The sequence below is a fragment of the Anticarsia gemmatalis genome, chromosome 9 (assembly GCF_050436995.1).
Source record: "Anticarsia gemmatalis isolate Benzon Research Colony breed Stoneville strain chromosome 9, ilAntGemm2 primary, whole genome shotgun sequence".
In the NCBI taxonomy this organism is placed as follows: domain Eukaryota; kingdom Metazoa; phylum Arthropoda; class Insecta; order Lepidoptera; family Erebidae; genus Anticarsia; species Anticarsia gemmatalis.
Window position 1 is genome coordinate 10,680,622 of NC_134753.1, and position 19,380 is coordinate 10,700,001.

A 19,380-nucleotide genomic window follows, 5' to 3' on the forward strand; every position below is an offset into this window, starting at 1 on the left:
ATATATTCTTTTCAAAAAACTATTGGGGCGATGATCAGTTTATCACACAAATTGCGCTAACCGATTGCCACTCGATACCGTAACTCGATAGTCAGTAGTGATGGAAAGTCGCCTCGGGTGTTTTTCTTTCAGTTTTCGAACCTTTCATGCTTATCTTTCCTTGAGCTTTCGAACCTTTCATATTCATCTTGTTTGACCTATTAGGTTCAGTCCGGTTTTCCTAGGATTTGTCACGGTATAGAGGACAAGGAATGTCCGGGGAGTTTTGTGCAAAATGTATGTTGTAGTGCGGGGGTATCTACCCAGTGTCCTCGTATAGTTTGTACTAGGTAGACTTAATTTTAAAAAGTGGGGTGGTAGACAAATAACAACTCAGTGATAATTATAAAAAATATAATTGCAATGTTGAAAAAATAGACATCACTTTGATATCCGATCTATCAATTACAACATAATTTTGCAACATTAGCAAAAATACAATTTGAGAAGTGTTCCAAAAACAAATGAAGATTTTTTTAAACTTGTGTCAGGAACTAGTGCCTTCAATATCGCGCACATAAAGCTATTACAAATGTGTAATAAGTTTCACTTGGAATTTATTTTATTTTACATTATTAAGTACTTAATAACTAAAAAAGCTTATCACAGGCAATACAACGTACTTAAATAAATATTTCATGACAATTTCAGTGGTTACTAGCGCTACTTTAAATTAAAAAACTAAATAAAACTAACCAGATCTTTTTGATCACACACCTTTCTTAAAACTAAAGGCACAGAGCTTATTTTTCTGCTTTTTCTTTAATTATTCAGACAGTTTTCATAAGATACTGGCATCTAATGAGAATTTCTTGACGAAAGTAACCAATAGTAAAATTTCGCGTCGCTTCAACCGTTATTATTTTTATATGACTACTTTTGCTAATAAATTATGTTCATTAAAATTTCGAATACATTGCTACATTTTAAAGTAGTTTTTTTTTATTATTCAATTAGACCCGGCAGTTTGCCAGCCAAGTTCAATTATTTTCACAGATTGCATTATAGTCGAATTCAAAATCCAAATTATGATTGTGTTTTACAATCATTTAGAAGCCAATAATTAATACGTTCATAATATACATAATACTTGTAAAGGAATGTATTTAATTACAATCATATATCTTTGGATATTGAAAGGTAACTTTGTTCTATATAAATGCAGTTTATATTTTCTAGGGCGCTTTAAAAAATAAGGACTCTCTTGCGTCATAGCCCAATGAAAGGCCGATGTTAAAAATAGGGCACGAATTTTCGATTTGTCTTTTTTCCATACTGTAATGTAGTAATGAGTCTGTGTTATTGTGGTCTTTGATTCAGGAATGAAGCCTTAATCTCCTTGATTGGAAGTCGTATACATAGATATACTACTAAATTGTAGGTGTCCTCAGAGTTCGCTAAAATCAGCCTTTAACATTTTGCGCCCTATGGATGTATAATCGTCATCGATTTTACAACAACCAAAAAGTGTAATCAATTAATGCTGTGTGAATGTAAAGAGAGTTGATACATTGTTTCAAAATACTTCGGGTTACTCTTAACTTATACTGGGCAAAATTAGGCAGCTTACCAAATCTGCGTTCAAGATTGCATCGACTTGGCATATTATTCGGCATTTTATTCTATACATATAAAGCTAAATTTATTATATTCGTGAAACTACTTGCATTTAAAAATCCTATCTACATTTTGGGCGCACGGTGGCGCACCGGCAAGTTAGCAAATCACTCTGATATGCATTGTATTCGCATTGTAACTAATAAAAATATAACTACAATAGTTATGTTCTTTCTATACCCATTTCCGAATAATAAATTAAAATACCTCATTATAAAACAATGAGAGCCAAACCAAAAACCGGTAATTACCTAAAATTGATCAACCAGATCTCTTAACACTTCTTTTCAATGTGAAATAAGCTAATATTCTAATTACAATAATTTCTACGACGAGGACTGTAGTGTCCGTCCAGAAGTTGCCTTGCTTGAAGCTGAACTCCTTGATCAGTTCTGAAGGATGCCTGTAACAAAAAATATTAACATTAGTCTAAAGTAAATGCCGGTAAATGTTTGAAATTAAAATGTCTTGTACCCAAGAGTATAATAACAGTATCTACGGAATATGTGTGTAAACACTGCTTTTGGTGGTAGATGCGTGTAAACATATTATATTTCTTACATGCACCTTCATAATATCGTTTTTAATATAATCTGTGATAATAATATCTCTTGTGCAAGAAAACTCTAAGATTTTCCTCATCTTTAATTGAGGAGTTTATGGGCTTATAAATTCTAATGACATCATTTTCGCGTCCATGCAATAGATTGTAAAATATCATATCAAAGAAAACAAGTTTTTTCAATTTACTAGTCTCAAAATGACCTAAATAATTCAAGCCACCGTTTTAGAAAGGTCTCTTCTGAATGTCATTCAAGGAGTAGTCCCGAAATAACAGCTGTACCTATGTACCACGCTGACCAAAACTCTTATTCATGCAATAATACAATCAATAATATGAATATACTCACTTCAAATGACAATAAGTGATATTCTCAGGACAAATAAGTGGTTGTCGTCCATACGAATACATAGCTAATACGAGCGCTTCAAAGGCATGCCGAAGAAACGACCCGTAAGATATGACGCGCATCATCGGAGACATGTGAGCGAACATCACTAGGAAACCGGCGTAGACGATCATTGCACACGTCCAGATTGCGCCTAAGAAGGTACCATTCTGTAAAAGAGAAAATAATTTTAAATCTTAGATCTGAACTGGCTGAAGGGAGTTGAGTTCTTGTTATAGTTTTTTAACAGCTTTTTCTTGATGAAGGTGTTGTTTTGAAAGGTTTTAGCAATGTTCTTCATCTCCTTGAGATAACTAGTAGGTGTTTGTATTCAAATTCAAGAGTTACAATCTTTCACGAGCAGGTTTTTGTTAAAGTAAGGATATGTTGTTTAAAACAAAAATACCTGCTTACATTTATATCTATGTTTTGTGGTGTTTGGTAAAGGGCAAAAGATTTGCTCTAAGAAAACAAATGAAAACTTCTATCTTCAACTCTGCCTATCCCCGGTATAAACTAGTTGTTTTCCTCGTGCATGACGAATAATATATTTACGTAATTCTCAGTCTACTAGGATCTGCAATATTGTATCAACCAGACTGATGATTAATGAGCTCTTGCCATTTGAACTTGGCTCTCATTATACATAGTTGATTTTATCATTATTTTATTATACACAATTAGGGAGACTAGATTTTATAATAGCTATTCAATTAGATTGAAAATTATGGGGATAATTAAAGTATATTATGATATTTATTGATAATAATCGTGTCTCTATTTAATAAATATTCTTTCTCAAATGTGAAACTTTTCAGCGCTAAAATTCTAGAGAGATTTCGAATATTTGTCGTTTAACTGAATATTTAGGCGGCTAATCTGCTGCCAAATCCACTGCCAACAACCACATTTTTTGGCAAAACTTTTAAACCTTTGAATATTTTAAGTAAAATGTTTCTGTCAGCTGTTCCAAAAAAGGTGGACATCGCCAGCTACAGTTGCTAAACTACCACTTAGTCTACAGATACTGTATATAAACTTATATTTACAACAAAATCATAGTGTACATAATATTGTAAACAAAACAAACTGATAATGATTGACACATAAACGTAGGCTGTACATAGTTCCGGATGAATGCCACGTGTTAGTCAACATGTGCTCGTGATCTAGCCGGTATACAGTCACGTTACTGAGACCGAACTTGGACGAAAGAACATAATACAAAACTTCCCTATAAGAAAAGGACAGCGCTATGCAGATAGTCGATAGTGCTATCTCTCTCACTCGGTAGAACTTGGTCTTTGTTAAAATGTCAGAATGCGGCTCATAATAGATAATGATTATGATACATTTTGTATGAGCAATCGACCTTTATTGCATAATGCACATTACTGCATATAGTGGGCTGGTCCGATTAGGATTGCACTTTGACTGGATTTATTACACACAGATGTAATAATTGAGAAAGATAACGGAAAAGTTTCGGAGAATGTTCATGATACGTTATTTGATAGTTAAGTACCTACCTGAAAATATTTTTTTTTCGTAAGTTATTTGTAATTTCAAAATGAAATAAATCGTTAATCAGGAAAGCTTTACTAACGCACTCACAATATAAAAAAGACTCAACCATTATACCTATATAGAAATACACGCTTTTATTTCAGAGCAGATTGCACTAGTAAACTAACAGTAGGTATGTACCTGATACTAAAAGTATTGTAGGTACTGATACCACAAAAAGCCGAGATACAGAAGTAACTCATTTAATAAATAGATATACATATAACTTACCACAGGATTAAAGCAAGTTCCCAGCACGAAGCCCATGGCTTCAGCGAGAAGTGCGACGTTGGCCAGCGTGAGTACAAACATGATGAACCGACTCGGCTCCGCTGGCTGTCCCGATAGGAAGTATGATGGTACCGAGTAAACAAAACTGTAGAGTATCTGTGGAGAAGAAAGATTAATGTTTACAGATGAAACTCAGGAAAAACAAAACATTTTAATTTGCTACTTTTTGTTGAAATAAACAGTTTAAAGTTTCATCGGACATATTTATTGATACTGGTTGTTTAGCTGTCATAAAAACACGCTGAGAAGCAATAAATCATTGCCAGTTCATGAACTGCATTGTGGTGCACTAGAGTCGTAGCTTTCCATACTAACTGGAGACCCAATGCTAGCATTAGAAACCGCTACACAACGCAGTTATTGCCAGTTAATTATACGTGGCATCGTAAAAATTGCAGGCAAGTTTGATGTAGACAAAAAGCTTTGTCCAAGAGACTTGACGATGCATAGCTACTACACAGTCACACCTACAAAACGTGCGAACTTGGCCCCATTTTCACAATACTGACCATTATAGAACTAAACTGTATAATTTTCTGCAGAAATAATATAATTATTTCGTGTTAACAAGCCATTTGAACTTAGGTAGTAACGTGTCCGATGTGTCCATTACACTGCACGTGTGACCTTAGAACTGGAGATAATTATTAGTAATTGCACAGATTATGTCGGTTTACCTGTAGTGGCATGCCCGTGACCAGAAGCGCCGCGTAGTAGGTCTTCAAATTGTACCAGTTGTTGAAGTTTTCCTTTTTCAATACTGATAATTCCATTGGAACTGAAAAGAAAAACGATGAATGTTTAGAACATTCCTCCAACTGAGTTATAAAAGTGCATCGAGTGATGTATTCGAGCAGTGATGTGGAGTACTGGGGTAGTTCTTTTCGTAATGGAGTTCCTGTTTCTAGAATAAGTACCTAGTCTATATAGATATACAGGTTTTTGTTTCGAACTTAAGACATGATCTAAAGAAACTTGTGATCTACAAGATATTTATACTATTCTGGAATGGTACCAATATTGTAATAAGTATTTGTTAATAGTGGTCTGACTTTATATTATTATACTTAATTAGGGACATATTTTGGTTACACTGCTTCGTTGAAAAATAAACACTGTTTAGAATAAACACCAAAGACCCATAATAAATCTAAAAGCTTGTGTGCATTAAGGTGGGTCATAAAAATAAAACACTCCAAAAACAGCACGTTGCAAGTCAATAAACATCGACCATGTTTTAATCAAACAGGTTCTAATTAGTTGATTTGACTTTAAAAACAAGAGTTGTTGGACGTTTGCACATTTTACGAGGGAATTATTCGCGCATTTCCGCTGTATAATTATTTAATTGGGCGTTTTTCTGATTATGATTGCACGTTTTCTTTACAAATATTTTTTCCGAAGAAATATAAATGTTGAATATCAAATATAAAAGATTTTTAGGTAAATGAAAGAAAACGGTGATCGTGTTTGCTTGCTACTATACTATCCGATCTGTAATTGCCGATAAATATTGTATTTAGTTGCATCTAACAATATTGTCATAACATTTTAAAAACTCTAAAGTTAGGGGAAGCCAGACGTTTTGCCAATTTGCGATACGTTTACTCTCGCTTTAATCAACTTTTTTTACACAAATATTTCGTTACTCAGTGACTGACTGACAACACACAGCCGAAGGGGACCGTAGGGGAGCACTAAGGAAACAAAGAAATTCTACCTCGAAGGGAGTGAAATTCCTCGCCGTCAAAGCCTCGAGTGGAAACCTAGTAAATCCATACATTACGGAAGTTTTCAAAAAATTATGTAGAGAGAAATAGTACAAAAAATATCCATTAACGTGTCAAATGATAACAATAAGAAGAGTAAGGTTAAGAAGGTCCAATTAATTATAGTTTGAGTACATAAATATATTTTCACACAATAATAGGTAAGTAATTATTATGACGGTATTATACACGTAAGATGGTAGAGCTAATTATCATAGGCCATAGAGTAAAGTACGATGTCGGTTACAGGGTCTAGCTTAGTCATACATACATCTACTTATTTGCACCTTACTAATATTGAATACTAGCTGGCGTGTGCGGTTTCGCTCCTGACAAAGTTTCATCCCAAATTTTGAAGCTTGGGAGAAACATTTTTGGATAACAGGTATAATGTGTGTTCATTTAGGTACTCTCTCAACTATATGTGTGCCAAATTACATTAAAAATCAATCCAGTATTTTTGCGTAGTTTTTACTACTTTTTACATCTTCCAACAAAACCGATAGGTAGTTAAATGAATGTGATGCAATGAGTAATCACTAGTCTCTTTTTATCAATAGTCTAGTTATAAACGCAATATTTTCCTCAAGGAAACTCAGAGATTTCCCTGATATTATCTTGGAATTTCCATCCCGCACTTTATGTCAAGTTATTCAAAAGAATCGATGGCAATCCGGCATCCTAGATATTCTATTATACTTCATATGGAACCGCTAAATCCACTCATTTTGCATCATACACTTCTTGCTAGTGTTTGAATTCAGTATGAGGTAGGTTAGTAAATTATGTACGTGTATTACGTAAATACTTTTTCAATAATTACGTTAGCGGTTAGACAAAATTGCGAGTAAAAAATAAAAGTACATGTAAGACATATTAACGGCTTAACTTTAAAAAGAGTAGGTAGGTTTAGTTTATCAGTGTGTGAAATAAACAGTTAATCTTATCGAGTTTCGCAACACTTTGTGTCTATCAATTGAAAAAGTCCTCGCAACACAAGATTATTCTTTGTAATGAAAACAATGGCATGTCTAACCTTAAAAAAAATAATGTCGCCAACAGGATATAAGGGATGACATGATTTATTACGATATTCATCAATCGATTTAATTAAAAATCATTTATTCCTAATTAAAGTTATTTTCAGGACAAAAGAATAGGTTGATTAATAGTATGAAAAAGATATGAGAAAATATTTAATGACGGAGATAATAAGTAATTATCGATGATACAGATAATTACACTATGTAGTAAAGGACGTTTAGAGCTTCTCGTCTACCACACCGGGTCGGGATCGGAGCATACGGACCGTAGGGATTTGTTGTTTTGTATTAATCTATAGTGCCTGTACAATAGAAATTAATACAAATAAACAAATCTTGATGAGGACGCGTAGCTTTCGCGTAGATTCCCTGCACAATTTATACCCGCGATATTCTTTAATAAGCATAAGTCTGTCGAGGTTACTTTTTACCTATGAGATGTATGAATGTGAAAGTAAAGATTGTAAACAATGTGTCTTTCTATCTGCAGGGGATATCAATGTTACATTAAAATGTGTGGTAAAAATAAAAATTAAGCGTCACGTAATGACTTTGACACCATAATTTTATATAAAAATTACCATCTAAAAAAAACAATCACACAACGTAAAATGCAATTTTCGTTCGAATTATTTTCAATATAAAGGGTGTTGACTTGTCAAAAGGTCTTCGTCATTATGCTAATGAACATACAAACCTTATTTAGTACATCAGAAATGAATTCTAAGAAATCCAAAAGCAGGAAAAGATCTTTTTGAAAAGGCGATTGATAAATAACCGCTCTTGCGTTGACCTTCAATAAATATATTCGCAGTAATGGTGTGTTTACTACATTTTATGATTGCTTTCTTATTTCCTTTACAAGATAAGAAAGAGTTGAGACAAAGGAATTTACATCTCTTTATGGTCGTAGTAATAAATACGACATTCTGATGATAATTTATTTACGTACGGGAAAGTACCAGTAGCAGAACTTCCCAGTTAAATGGACAGGTAAAATTATACGATTTACTTTAAGACGTGATTAATGGAGTATGTCAGATAATTGTATTGCAGGTATTCATTTAAATATTGACAAAAAGAATACGATGTTAATTTAAAAATATGTATTATATTATGTTTTTAAAATTTTACCCCTGGCTTCTGAGGTACATTGAGTGGTAGTTTATCTATTCAATACCGTTTAAACACATATAAAAACACGCTTTTGAATAGATAAACTACCGCTACCGGGTGATATTAAACACAAGTCTACATTTTAAGAGACGTTAAGTTATAAAATACTGAGTTTTAAAGCTTTTGATTGATAATAAAGAATGTAAACTGTCCTTTTTGCAGTCAAAGTCATAGCACATTTACATAGCTGACACTGCACTTGTACATTTGCAAGTAGGTCAAAATAAATTGCAACTTTGACCATGATATAATGCTCTTCGAATCAATTTCAATTGCAAATCAATTAATAATGAAGAATTCAGAAGTTTGATTATACGTACGAAAGCAATCCGCCCACTGTATCAATTTGAAAGAAATAAGTTCAATGGCAGGAGTAATTTATTTAAGGAAAGATTAATTATAATTTCGTTAGTGTTTAAGACGGCTTATACAGGGTGTCCCAAAACTCAACGATAATCCGTGACAGGATGAAAGGCCAAGTCATACCGGTTCTAGGAAAAATAAAAAAAAAATTCCATATCACTTAGTTCAGCAATAATAGACACTTTTCAAAAAAGTTGAAATTCCACACCCTTGGTCGCATTTTCAAGTCCTGTGATCACCAATGTCACAATTTCGCTGTGTTTTTTTGAATTTCGTGATCTTCATTAAATATGCTATTAATCGTAAAACAAATTAATGCACAAAACATTGTTAATTTAATAAAAAAAGTTAAGTTTTAGTGAGTCATGGTTCACAAAAATATCGTTAGTTAACTTTGTCGCTTCATATTGAAAAAAAAATGTACTACACTACCCTTGGCAAGTTATTTCAAAAGTTGGCGCATTTAATCAAGATTTCAAAACGGTGCAACACTTGTCACTTTTCTTGCCATTAAAAATGTTATTTTTATTTGAACGACGAGTATCCTCGAAAATGGATCGAACGCAGTGGTACAATTGTATGGCGTCCTCGTTCCCGCGATCTAAATCCAGTAGATATTTTTTACTGGGAATGCGTAAAAGAAAAAGTCTATTCGAAATCAGTACAAAATCTATCAAAACTTCGCCAGAAAATTGACACAGCATCAGAGGTAATAAATGCAAGGAATTTTGCTTGACTGGTGCAAAGGTCTTTTGTAAGGCGTTGCAGAGCCTGTATTCGTGCCAGAGGAAAACAATTTGGAATTACTTTAGTTTAAGGAGAATAATTAAATAAGAACGATGGTTCGTTCATTCTTTTTTTTATTATCATTACCTATTATGTTTATTACATTTATTTTATTCATCATTACCTATTATGTTGCTTTCCTCTGGCACGAATACAGGCTCTGCAACGGCGTACAAAAGATCTTTGCACCAGTCAAGCAAAATTCCTTGCATTTATTTCTTCTGACGCTGTGTCAATTTTCTGGCGAAGTTCTGATAGATTTTGTATTGATTTTGGATAGACTTTTTATTTTATACATTCCCAGTAAAAAATATCTACTGGATTTAGATCGGGGGAACGAGGAGGCCATACAATTGTACGACTGCGTTCGATCCATTTTCGAGGATACTCGTCGTTCAAATAAAAATAACATTTTTAATGGCAAGAAAAGTGACAAGTGTTGCACCATTTTGAAATCTTGATTAAATGCGCCAACTTTTGAAATAACTTGCCAGGGGTAATGTAGTACATTTTTTTTTCAATATGAAGCGTCAAAGTTAACTAACGATATTTTTGTGAACGATTACTAACTAAAACTTAACTTTTTTTATTAAATTAACAATGTTTTGTGCATTAATTTGTTTTACGATTAATAGCATATTTAATGAAGATCACGAAATTCAAAAAAACACAGCGAAATTGTGACATTGGTGATCATAGGACTTGAAAATGCGACCAAGGGTGTGGAATTTTAACTTTTTTGAAAAGTGTCTATTATTGCTGAACTGAGTGATATGGATTTTTTTTTTTATTTTTCCTAGAACCGGTATGACTTGGCCTTTCATCCTGTCTCGGATTATCGTTGAGTTATGGGACACCCTGTATAGGTATAACAGGCATTGTTTGATTTGACAGAAAAGATTATCGCTTCGAGATTCATTTTGGTCGGGAGCTTCACACATTCGGGACGGCATGGTCGGTGCACCAGTATTTACTGAGCAAAAACAATTACATTTATCTACATGTTCTTTTCGATTTTACCGCCCGGCTGTTCCGATTAATGCCGGCCATAATCTGCAAGCTTTATAAAAAACTTTGTAGTTTTATAATATATATCATAAAATATACTTACTTTTGAGTACAGCAGGCATGAGTGAGGTGTATGAGAGGTAGACGGTGGACACTAGTAAAAAGCTAAGGTTGCTGAAAGTCTTCGACGCGTCGCTGCCACATCGCTCGTACAGCAGGCCCAGTAGGACGCCGATCATGATGTGCATGAATACTTTTAGGTGTGATACTGTCTGTGGAGAAAAAGAGTACCATTTAATGTATATGTTACTGTAAAAGCCCGAACGGTGGTAAATCCTAAGATTTTCTGGTATAACCTAAGATTTACCAACTCGCAATGGTAAAAGTCCGAACAATTCTTTTATTTCGAACTTTTACCTATATTCACTTGATGATATCGAGATGTCGCCGGAGCCCCGCTTCGCGGGGCTCCTCCTTCTGGGTGGTTAAAAAAAAATAACCACGAAGGCTAAGGTGGGAGCTTCGCTTCGCTCGCTCCTACCTTAGCCTTCTAACCTAACCTACCCATGTCGCTATGCCCAAAACTCCTTCTTTATAACTATGTCACAGTATATAATTATACCGTGAAATAGTTATAAACATAGTTATAAAGGAGGATTTTTTTATATATCGTAACATAGTTTTTAAACTCTGACTTGTTCGGACTTTTACCATTGAGAGTTGGTAAATCTTAGGTTTTACCGGAAAATCTTAGGATTTACCACAGTTCGGGCTTTTACAGTAACATATACACTCTACTTATCTACAAAATACTAAACCTATATTTTTGGGAATTCTAGTTACTTTGTCCTGTATGAAAAGATGTATGGGTGTGAACGAAGCTAAGAAAGTTTGTAACGATCGTACCAAGTGGTGTTCTCTGGTATCTACCTTCCCCTATCCGAAAAAGGCGTGATTTTAGGTATTATTGCAGCTCACGAGGTTCGGTTAGATAAGGGTTACTAAGGATGTTTGAAACTACCACGAACGTAGTACTAGCATGTCTAGCATTGACCATAACATTAAGGTTTATAATACGTTAAACATTAACGAAAATAGTTTATTATTCTTACATGAGTGATAAAACGTATTATTCTTTTTGTTGGTGACAATTTAATTGTATATAACGTATTAGTTTAGTCAAATAATTGAGGAAAACAATATATTATAAGCTATACAAATATTTTGGGAGTCATAAATGTTTACGACTTTGTATATTATCTGTAAACAAGCTGGTTTTATTGTGTTATATTTATTTTAATCTGTGTGCGATTGTGAACCTTCGTATCGCCTTCGAATTGAGTATCCGACGCATACAATTACTTCTAAAAATAATGCTTTAAAATATTCCAGAGGCATTTGCGAATCTTCTTAATAAGAAATCTCCATCCTCAATAGTTAAAGTACTCGATAAAAAATCATAACCAACTCTCCAAAAACTGTGTTTATTGAAAATATATTTCCGATCATAACTTTAAACTCTCGCGTTGCATGTTTAATGTATAATAGAATACGGGAATTAACGCGAACACGCATTTTACCTTAAAATGCCTAACGTTTCGGCGCAGGTTGTCAGGTTGTGAGTCAGCCTGGGACCACGGCGAGTGCAACCTGCGCCGAAACGTTAGGCATTTTAAGGTAAAATGCGTGTTCGCGTTAATTCCCGTATTCTATTATACATTAATATATTTCCGATATTTAAGTTTACCAAAATTTTTTGTCAATAACGTTAAAAATGCATGCCGCATTATAAAAGTAAGTTCATTTAAATTCATGCAGCCATACTTTTTAATTTTTTGTACCAGTCGTTGGCCGAACTTTTTTCAAAATCGTTTTCTGGTAGGCGGACTTGTTTTTTTTATCGAAATAATTACAACTGGTTCAAATCGATTTTGAAAAACGAGCGGTGAAAAAAGTTGAATTGACGTCACAGATATGGTTTTTTCGCTCTTTTCTTTTTAGTAAAAACAGGTTACCTTAGGAATCTCTTTTTTAAACGTCAAAATTACTTTTGGAACTTAACAAATATACTTGTATAAAAATTGTATACAAATTAAATCACTTTAATTATGTAACACAAAGGAAATAAATAAATCATATGTAAGTGTACCTAAATAAATTATGGACCGCGAATTGTGGTGCGATCACATATTTATACAGTACTTATAAAACAAAGATTGAATTTATTTCTAATTTTAAAAGTGCTTTGACAACCTTATGTAAACCAAGTTTTATTGTCCATTTATTTATAAAAGGATTATAATAAAATATTCTTAAAGCCTTTATTAAGTCGTGACCGAGTGATGCCCCCATTATCCTCAACGCTGCAAGATCGAGATTGCGTTGATAATAATATGATTAAAATCACGCAATTACCCTTTATTATGAAATAAACTTTATTTTAAACAATAGGGTTAAATTATAATTTTATTTTTAAGTAAGCAGTAACTCTAACTAAACGCATTTGTCTGCATTAAAAGTTTTTCCAGGATTAAACAATTTCAAAAAGTTTACATCAAGCTAAGGCTAAAGTCATACAACATACAGCGTCTTCTGTTTAGAATAAGAGTGGTAGTAGTATTATAATTATTATCTATACGTCATACTTAATTTCTTTGATTAGTAAGAATTTCTAATAATTTTGGTCACCGAGTCGTTTTGTTCATGGTCAAACAAGTTCTATATTTACAAATGGTATAAAAACTCTACGAAACTTACCCAATCCCTATAATGTTGCATGCAGCATCTTTTAAACAGTTTCCCGAACTTATACACTTCGTCGGGTGGGTTGACTATGACTGAGGTTTTCCCGAACGATATGGCTTCAATTTTCTTATCAGCTACCGGTAGTATAGGCGCAGGTTTTTCTATTGTCACTTGATTTGAACATTTCTCCGCTAAGAATTCGTTGAACTTCCCATATTCACCCGTTGCTATTTCCAATACTGTAGAAAAATAATTTGTTAATTAAGGTAATATGGGTAATGATTCTTCTAATTTCTTAAACAGGTAAAAAAGAGCACAACTTTATAATAACTGATGAATCTGCTAATTTCTTTTATTGTACAAAAAATGCCTCTAAAAAGTTTTTTATTGTGTTACTTAATAATTTTTCCTGCTTCTTTTTATCATCTAATTTAGGTATCAGTCATATTTTTTACAAATTTTATCTACCTGTTTGAATATTAAGTATTACAAAAAAGCAGTATGTTCAACTCAAAATGGACCTTGGACTTCGATAGACTACTTTTTGCTAATAATATAATTCGACTATGGACTTAATACTTACTGTAGTCAGCCGGGTTGTGGTACACAGGACATTGAAGGCCTACAGACGCTAAGTAAGGCACCGTGTCTTCACTTGCCCCATGGTATATACACATACCTTCAGCTAGGATGTATACCTGAGAGATAGTAGAGAATAGAGAATATGAATACATGTGACGTCACACATCGCAAACTGAGAAATTACTACTTACTGCAGTAGCTATTGAGAAATGTTGCATGAAAAACTGATCAGCACTCCTAGTGGTAATATAAGGAACTAATTTGTTAAAGAAAATTTGAAATGTCAAACTCTCGATGTTATACATTGTATGGAGTGTAGAAAATTGTGGTACTGTACCTATATTATATTGTTTTTCACTCTCTTGCTATGATCTCTTGCGTAATAAGTACATAAATAATTGACGATTAAAGTGTTCGTATAATAATGTCAAAATGGAGTATCATTTCTATTATCATTCTTAATATCACTGTTATAAGAATCATATCGCACTCCCGGTGCAACACTGTCACTTTTGTAAAAAAAAAACAAATCTATAGATATGTTATAAAGTCATTGTTGTGTGAAGTGTCAACGTTTTAAATGCTTCTCCTGAAAAACTACATTTTTGCATAAGTGACAGTATTGCACCGGGGATGCGATATGTAATAATTGTTATAACAAATGATTAATATACATATTTAATAAGAAGTAGGTAATTGTGTGGGAATTAAAGCTAACAAAGAAATTTATTGAGGATAATGAATGTTTAAAAGTTTTTTATTATACAAATTTTATTTTCTCACGAAGAAACCATGGATATACAACCACTTTGATGTTCAAAATATTTTGACCTGACGTCGCGTTGTCTGGTTTATAAACGGTACATTTTTTGTCAAAATATGTGAGTACAGTTACCTCTTTAGCTGCTAGCTAATTAATTTTATAAAGATAAAATGCTTTTGAAATCGATTTACAATAAAAGCTGTTTATTTTGTGTTACATTTAGATAAATAAAATATATAAAGTTAAGTTTACTGATGCTACCTACATAGATGTTCAAGTTAGTGACAGAGTTATTCAATCATGTTTAAACCTCCCGAAACTTTCATTAGCAACCAAGACTAATTTATCATATCTGTTGAAACACGGAGATACTTAGCTGTAACACAACTAAATACTTGCATATCGAAGAGAGTTCTGCGCAAAAGGGAATCTGCTAAAAACCTACTGATTATTTACTGACTTATAAGCGTACGAGCGTCACGGTTTGCTTGTGGATAAAAGCAGCCTATAATTGCGACGATACTGGTTTCTCAAAAACATACCTGATCGAACATGGTGTATATCGACGCAGGCGGTTGATGTATTGTGCAGACAATTGTACGTCCGTTCTTTGCTAAGTTCTTCAGCATCTCCATGCATTGTCCCGATGTTCTGCTATCTAGACCACTGTGGAAAATAATTTATGTTTAAAGCTGTTACAAGTTACATAGAAATTATGTTATTACTAGTTTCTAGAAAAGAAAATTCCCACAATTATCAGTATAATAGCCGCTAGATTGATTACAAAATAAAAATTGCTACTAGTAACTTTTTTTTGCATATAAATAATTATCTTAGAGATTACGTTTTTGCGGAAGCGGCTAGCCCTGCGGTTAAAGTTAACCGCTAGTGCAATTGTCCCGTGTGGGAATCGAACCCACGACCTCCCGTTGCAGTGGTATCGGCGTGGCGACCTAAACCACTGCGCCACGGAGGCAGTCAAATGTAAAAAAAATTAAAATCTTTAAGACTGGTTGTTGTCCTGTGTTCGTTTAAGAGTATATAACAATTTGTGTACGTCAAAATCAGCCAGAAATTTTAATGAGCAAGATTTTTTTAGCAAAACAAGTTTGATAAGCTGCCGCTGCGTTTTATCTAAGTATTTATTTATTCAACATTTATTACGGACGTAGACGTTAAGAATCCATTAGACTTTAGTTTCTCAAAAAAGCTCATTTTGATACACGTGTAAGTTTCATGGTCGATCGCAAATATTTTTTTGTTTATATTTTAATATTAATGGGCCTAGATCTATTTCGTTTCACAATAAAAGTACCTAATTAATTAGTATGGCGTTAAGACGGAGAGATTTGCTTTATGGATTATTAAATATTAATTATAAGAAAGTTTAATAATAAAAAAAAAAGATGAAACCTTATGTCATTCAACATTCTTCTGTTTTTTTTTTGGTATTTCTCATTAGACAAAGTTTGTCTTAAATTTTCTTTTTTTTCATTATGATGCATGTTATTTTAAGGATTAAAATATGTTCCGTGTAACTTACGTAGTAGGTTCATCAAGGAACAACACTGGAGGGTTGTCAATAAGTTCCACTGCTATAGATAATCTCTTCTTTTGTCCACCGGAGAGATTCGCACACCTCGTGTTTTCTGATCCGGACAACCCTAATGTGCTAATTATGTCTGTTATCTAAAACAAAGCAAAAAAGGATTGATATTACCCACATAATAATATCCTGTACAAGCTATAGAGCAATTGTTGTAGTCATTATATAGGAGAAAAAACGTAATCACTATGCACTATTTTTAGCTTAACTAGGCATGATCATGGAAACCTCTATAAAATATGACTGCAAGAATCACATTTTATTAAGTTTGATTTTCAGTTTTCTGTGAACATGAACTACTTCCTACATTAATCCTCCATATTAAATTAACCACAAACGTAAAATCACATGCAGTTTAACTCAAACACCGATATTATTCCATGTCTTTAGCCAAATATTATTTCCGGGAAAACAAATAGCGTGTTGAACGACCCAGGAATGAATTCCAAGTTGCATAGATAAATAAATTCAATCCATTAATGCCCCACTGTTGGGCAAGGGTCTCCCGTAACAAAAGAGGGGTTAGGCCTTGAGTCCACCACGCTGGCCAAGTGAGGGTTGAGGACTAAATAAAACAAGTCACACATGAAGTAAAACGTGACTTACAACGCTCATTTTCAGCTTTTCAGTCAGCGTATCTCCTAATTTCATATCAGCGGCAAACTTCATAAGTTCAGACACAGTGAACAGGGGGTTCAGTCTGTCATCTTGCAGGATATAGCAGGACTTCTTTCTATATGTCTTCAAAGTACGCATGCTGCTATTCGGTGTGAGCTCGCATAGACTGTCGCCCGCCCGTATACTGCCTGTGATGCCTTTAGTTCTGCAACAAGAGAGAATATATTTTTGTTAATTCCTGTGTCAATTTTTTTGGCAAATAAATTCTTCACTACTTAATTGCTAAACGTGTTTTAAAGAATTTTAAGTTCCCGATACCTTTTTTATAGCCCGACGTTGACTTGTTGATGACGGGCTACAATTTATAAATTACCCTTGCCATCTCTGTCTGTTCGCCATCAACTTAAAACTATGAAATTTTTATAAGGATTTTACCAATGAATAGAGTAATTCGTATCGTGTTAGTGTCTCATTTGTTAAGGTCAAACCAATGTTTTCAGGGATGAGGGGAAGCCAGGGAAGCCTTTAGTGTATTGATAAGAACAAATTTCGCATTGTAAGACAATTTTCTCAACGAAACTCTTTGATTGGAATAAAATCTTAAGTCGAAACCACTAAAACACTAGATTTTTGAGAAGCAGTAATTATGTCATGAAAAAGATCAAAATTTGATTAAACTTAATTACTATAGTTCTGGGAATATATTAATTTTATTGCACATAACAATGGGTTTGGAAATACACGAGGCACCGCCCATTTTGGATAATCACGGATGTAGGATTTTTTGTTCAATATTCTTTTGTAATTAGTGTCTGTTTAGTAATTATTTGCTAAAGACTATAAATTGCTTCCTGTAGACACCTTGTTTTGAATTGGAGTCAACGCGATATCAAGTTTTAACGTATATTCTCTTATATAAAGGGTTTTTTTTTTAATTTCTAATCAGGTAGGCAGGAATTACTTATACTTACTTTTTTTTTTTTTTTTTTTTTTAATAACCCATATCTGTCCCACTGCAGGGCAAGGGTCTCCTCCCAAACGAGGGGGAGGGGTTAGAGGCCTTGAGTCCACCACGCTGGCCAAGTGCGGGTTGGGGACTTTGCATGCCCTCAATAAATGTATTAAACAAATTTTAGGTATGCAAGGTTTCCTCACGATGTTTTCCTTCACCGTTGGAGCACGTGATAATTATTTCTAATACACACATAACTTCGAAAAGTCATTGGTGTGTTGCCTCGGATTCGAACCTGCGACCACTTGCGTGGGAGGTGCCAACTTAAACCACTCGGCTATCACTGCTCTATACTTACTTACTCTTCCTTTATACTTCTCAAAGACTGTAAACTGTTTTAGAAAGTATAATACCTGCTATCTTTTCAGTTTTACTCCTCTTTAAGCACAAAAATCAGCTTGATATCTATGCCTAAAAATATGTTATAACTTACTTTGCTGTGTTAAGTTGATATTATTTCTTCCTCATAATTAAAGCTGTCATAAAATACATCACAAATCTTTTTATCATCTGACTAGATGTGATAGATCTACCGTGTCCACAGACAAACTGTTCAAACAGTTTTGTGGACCATAAGTATAAGTTTCATGTAAGAAACACTGTTTTAATAATAATAAATAAATAATAATAATAATAGCAGTTTTTTAGATTAACGCGTGCAAGCAAAAAAGATCTTAAACTTAATTTTGTTCGTAGAGATAAGGCCATATATTATATTCCTTTAAGACATGACTCGAAGGTTAGTTTTTGGACCGAGATGTGGCTAAATTTACGAACGGAAACGTCGTATTACCGTAAATACAGTGTAACATTACTCATCACTATAGTCTATCAACTTAGTAGAGAACATTGTACGCAAGTTTCGCGACTAGTGGATGTACATACATATATGAAATTCAGAATTAAGAACATTAGTGAGCGAGGGTACTTGTAGCTGACAGTGGCTTGTTCAATATAGCTATTTAATTTTAAAATACGCAGGATTAATGCGCAGAATACTTGCTTCTGGCCACGATTTTGCCCACGTGAAAAGATTTCCCGGATTAAAAAGTACCCTATTTGTAAATCCAGGTTATAAACTATCAGTGTACCAAATTTTATTAAATCCTTCCAGTAGCTTGTTCGTGAAAGAATAACAAACATACATCCATTCTTACAAACTCTCTTATTTATAATATTTGACAAGGCTGCCTACTAGATCGTCGCACTATATTATCTTCACAAAGAAAATGTCCGTCAAAGTCGTATCGTCATACAAATGTTTGTTTTATTTATATTTACAAAGACAATTATTATCGTGCAGTCATTATTTGATTATTACCGTTTCCGCCCTGTTTTTATTCTCACGGATAATTTACTGTCGTTAGTTTAAGTAAATAGGTGTAAATAGTCTTGTAATAGATCTGTAGTTGAGATTCTGTAATGATCTTACGAGACAAAAAGCTA

The 19,380-nt window shown here is 33.5% G+C and overlaps 1 protein-coding gene across 1 annotated transcript in view; it reads right to left on the reverse strand.

Moving 5' to 3' along the window:
* Positions 1-379: 379 nt before the first annotated feature.
* LOC142975339 (ATP-binding cassette sub-family G member 4-like) overlaps positions 380-19,380 on the reverse strand; it is a 50,130-nt gene continuing 31,129 nt past the window's right edge. The window contains exons 3-12 of the mRNA XM_076118124.1: positions 16,911-17,127; positions 16,242-16,387; positions 15,241-15,364; positions 13,937-14,051; positions 13,366-13,592; positions 10,712-10,880; positions 5,141-5,241; positions 4,404-4,559; positions 2,568-2,776; positions 380-2,059 (exon numbers count right to left, since the gene is read on the reverse strand). Of these exons, the coding sequence (XP_075974239.1) occupies positions 1,918-2,059; positions 2,568-2,776; positions 4,404-4,559; positions 5,141-5,241; positions 10,712-10,880; positions 13,366-13,592; positions 13,937-14,051; positions 15,241-15,364; positions 16,242-16,387; positions 16,911-17,127 (1,606 nt within the window). The 3' untranslated portion in view covers positions 380-1,917. The remainder of the gene's footprint in view (positions 2,060-2,567; positions 2,777-4,403; positions 4,560-5,140; positions 5,242-10,711; positions 10,881-13,365; positions 13,593-13,936; positions 14,052-15,240; positions 15,365-16,241; positions 16,388-16,910; positions 17,128-19,380) is intronic.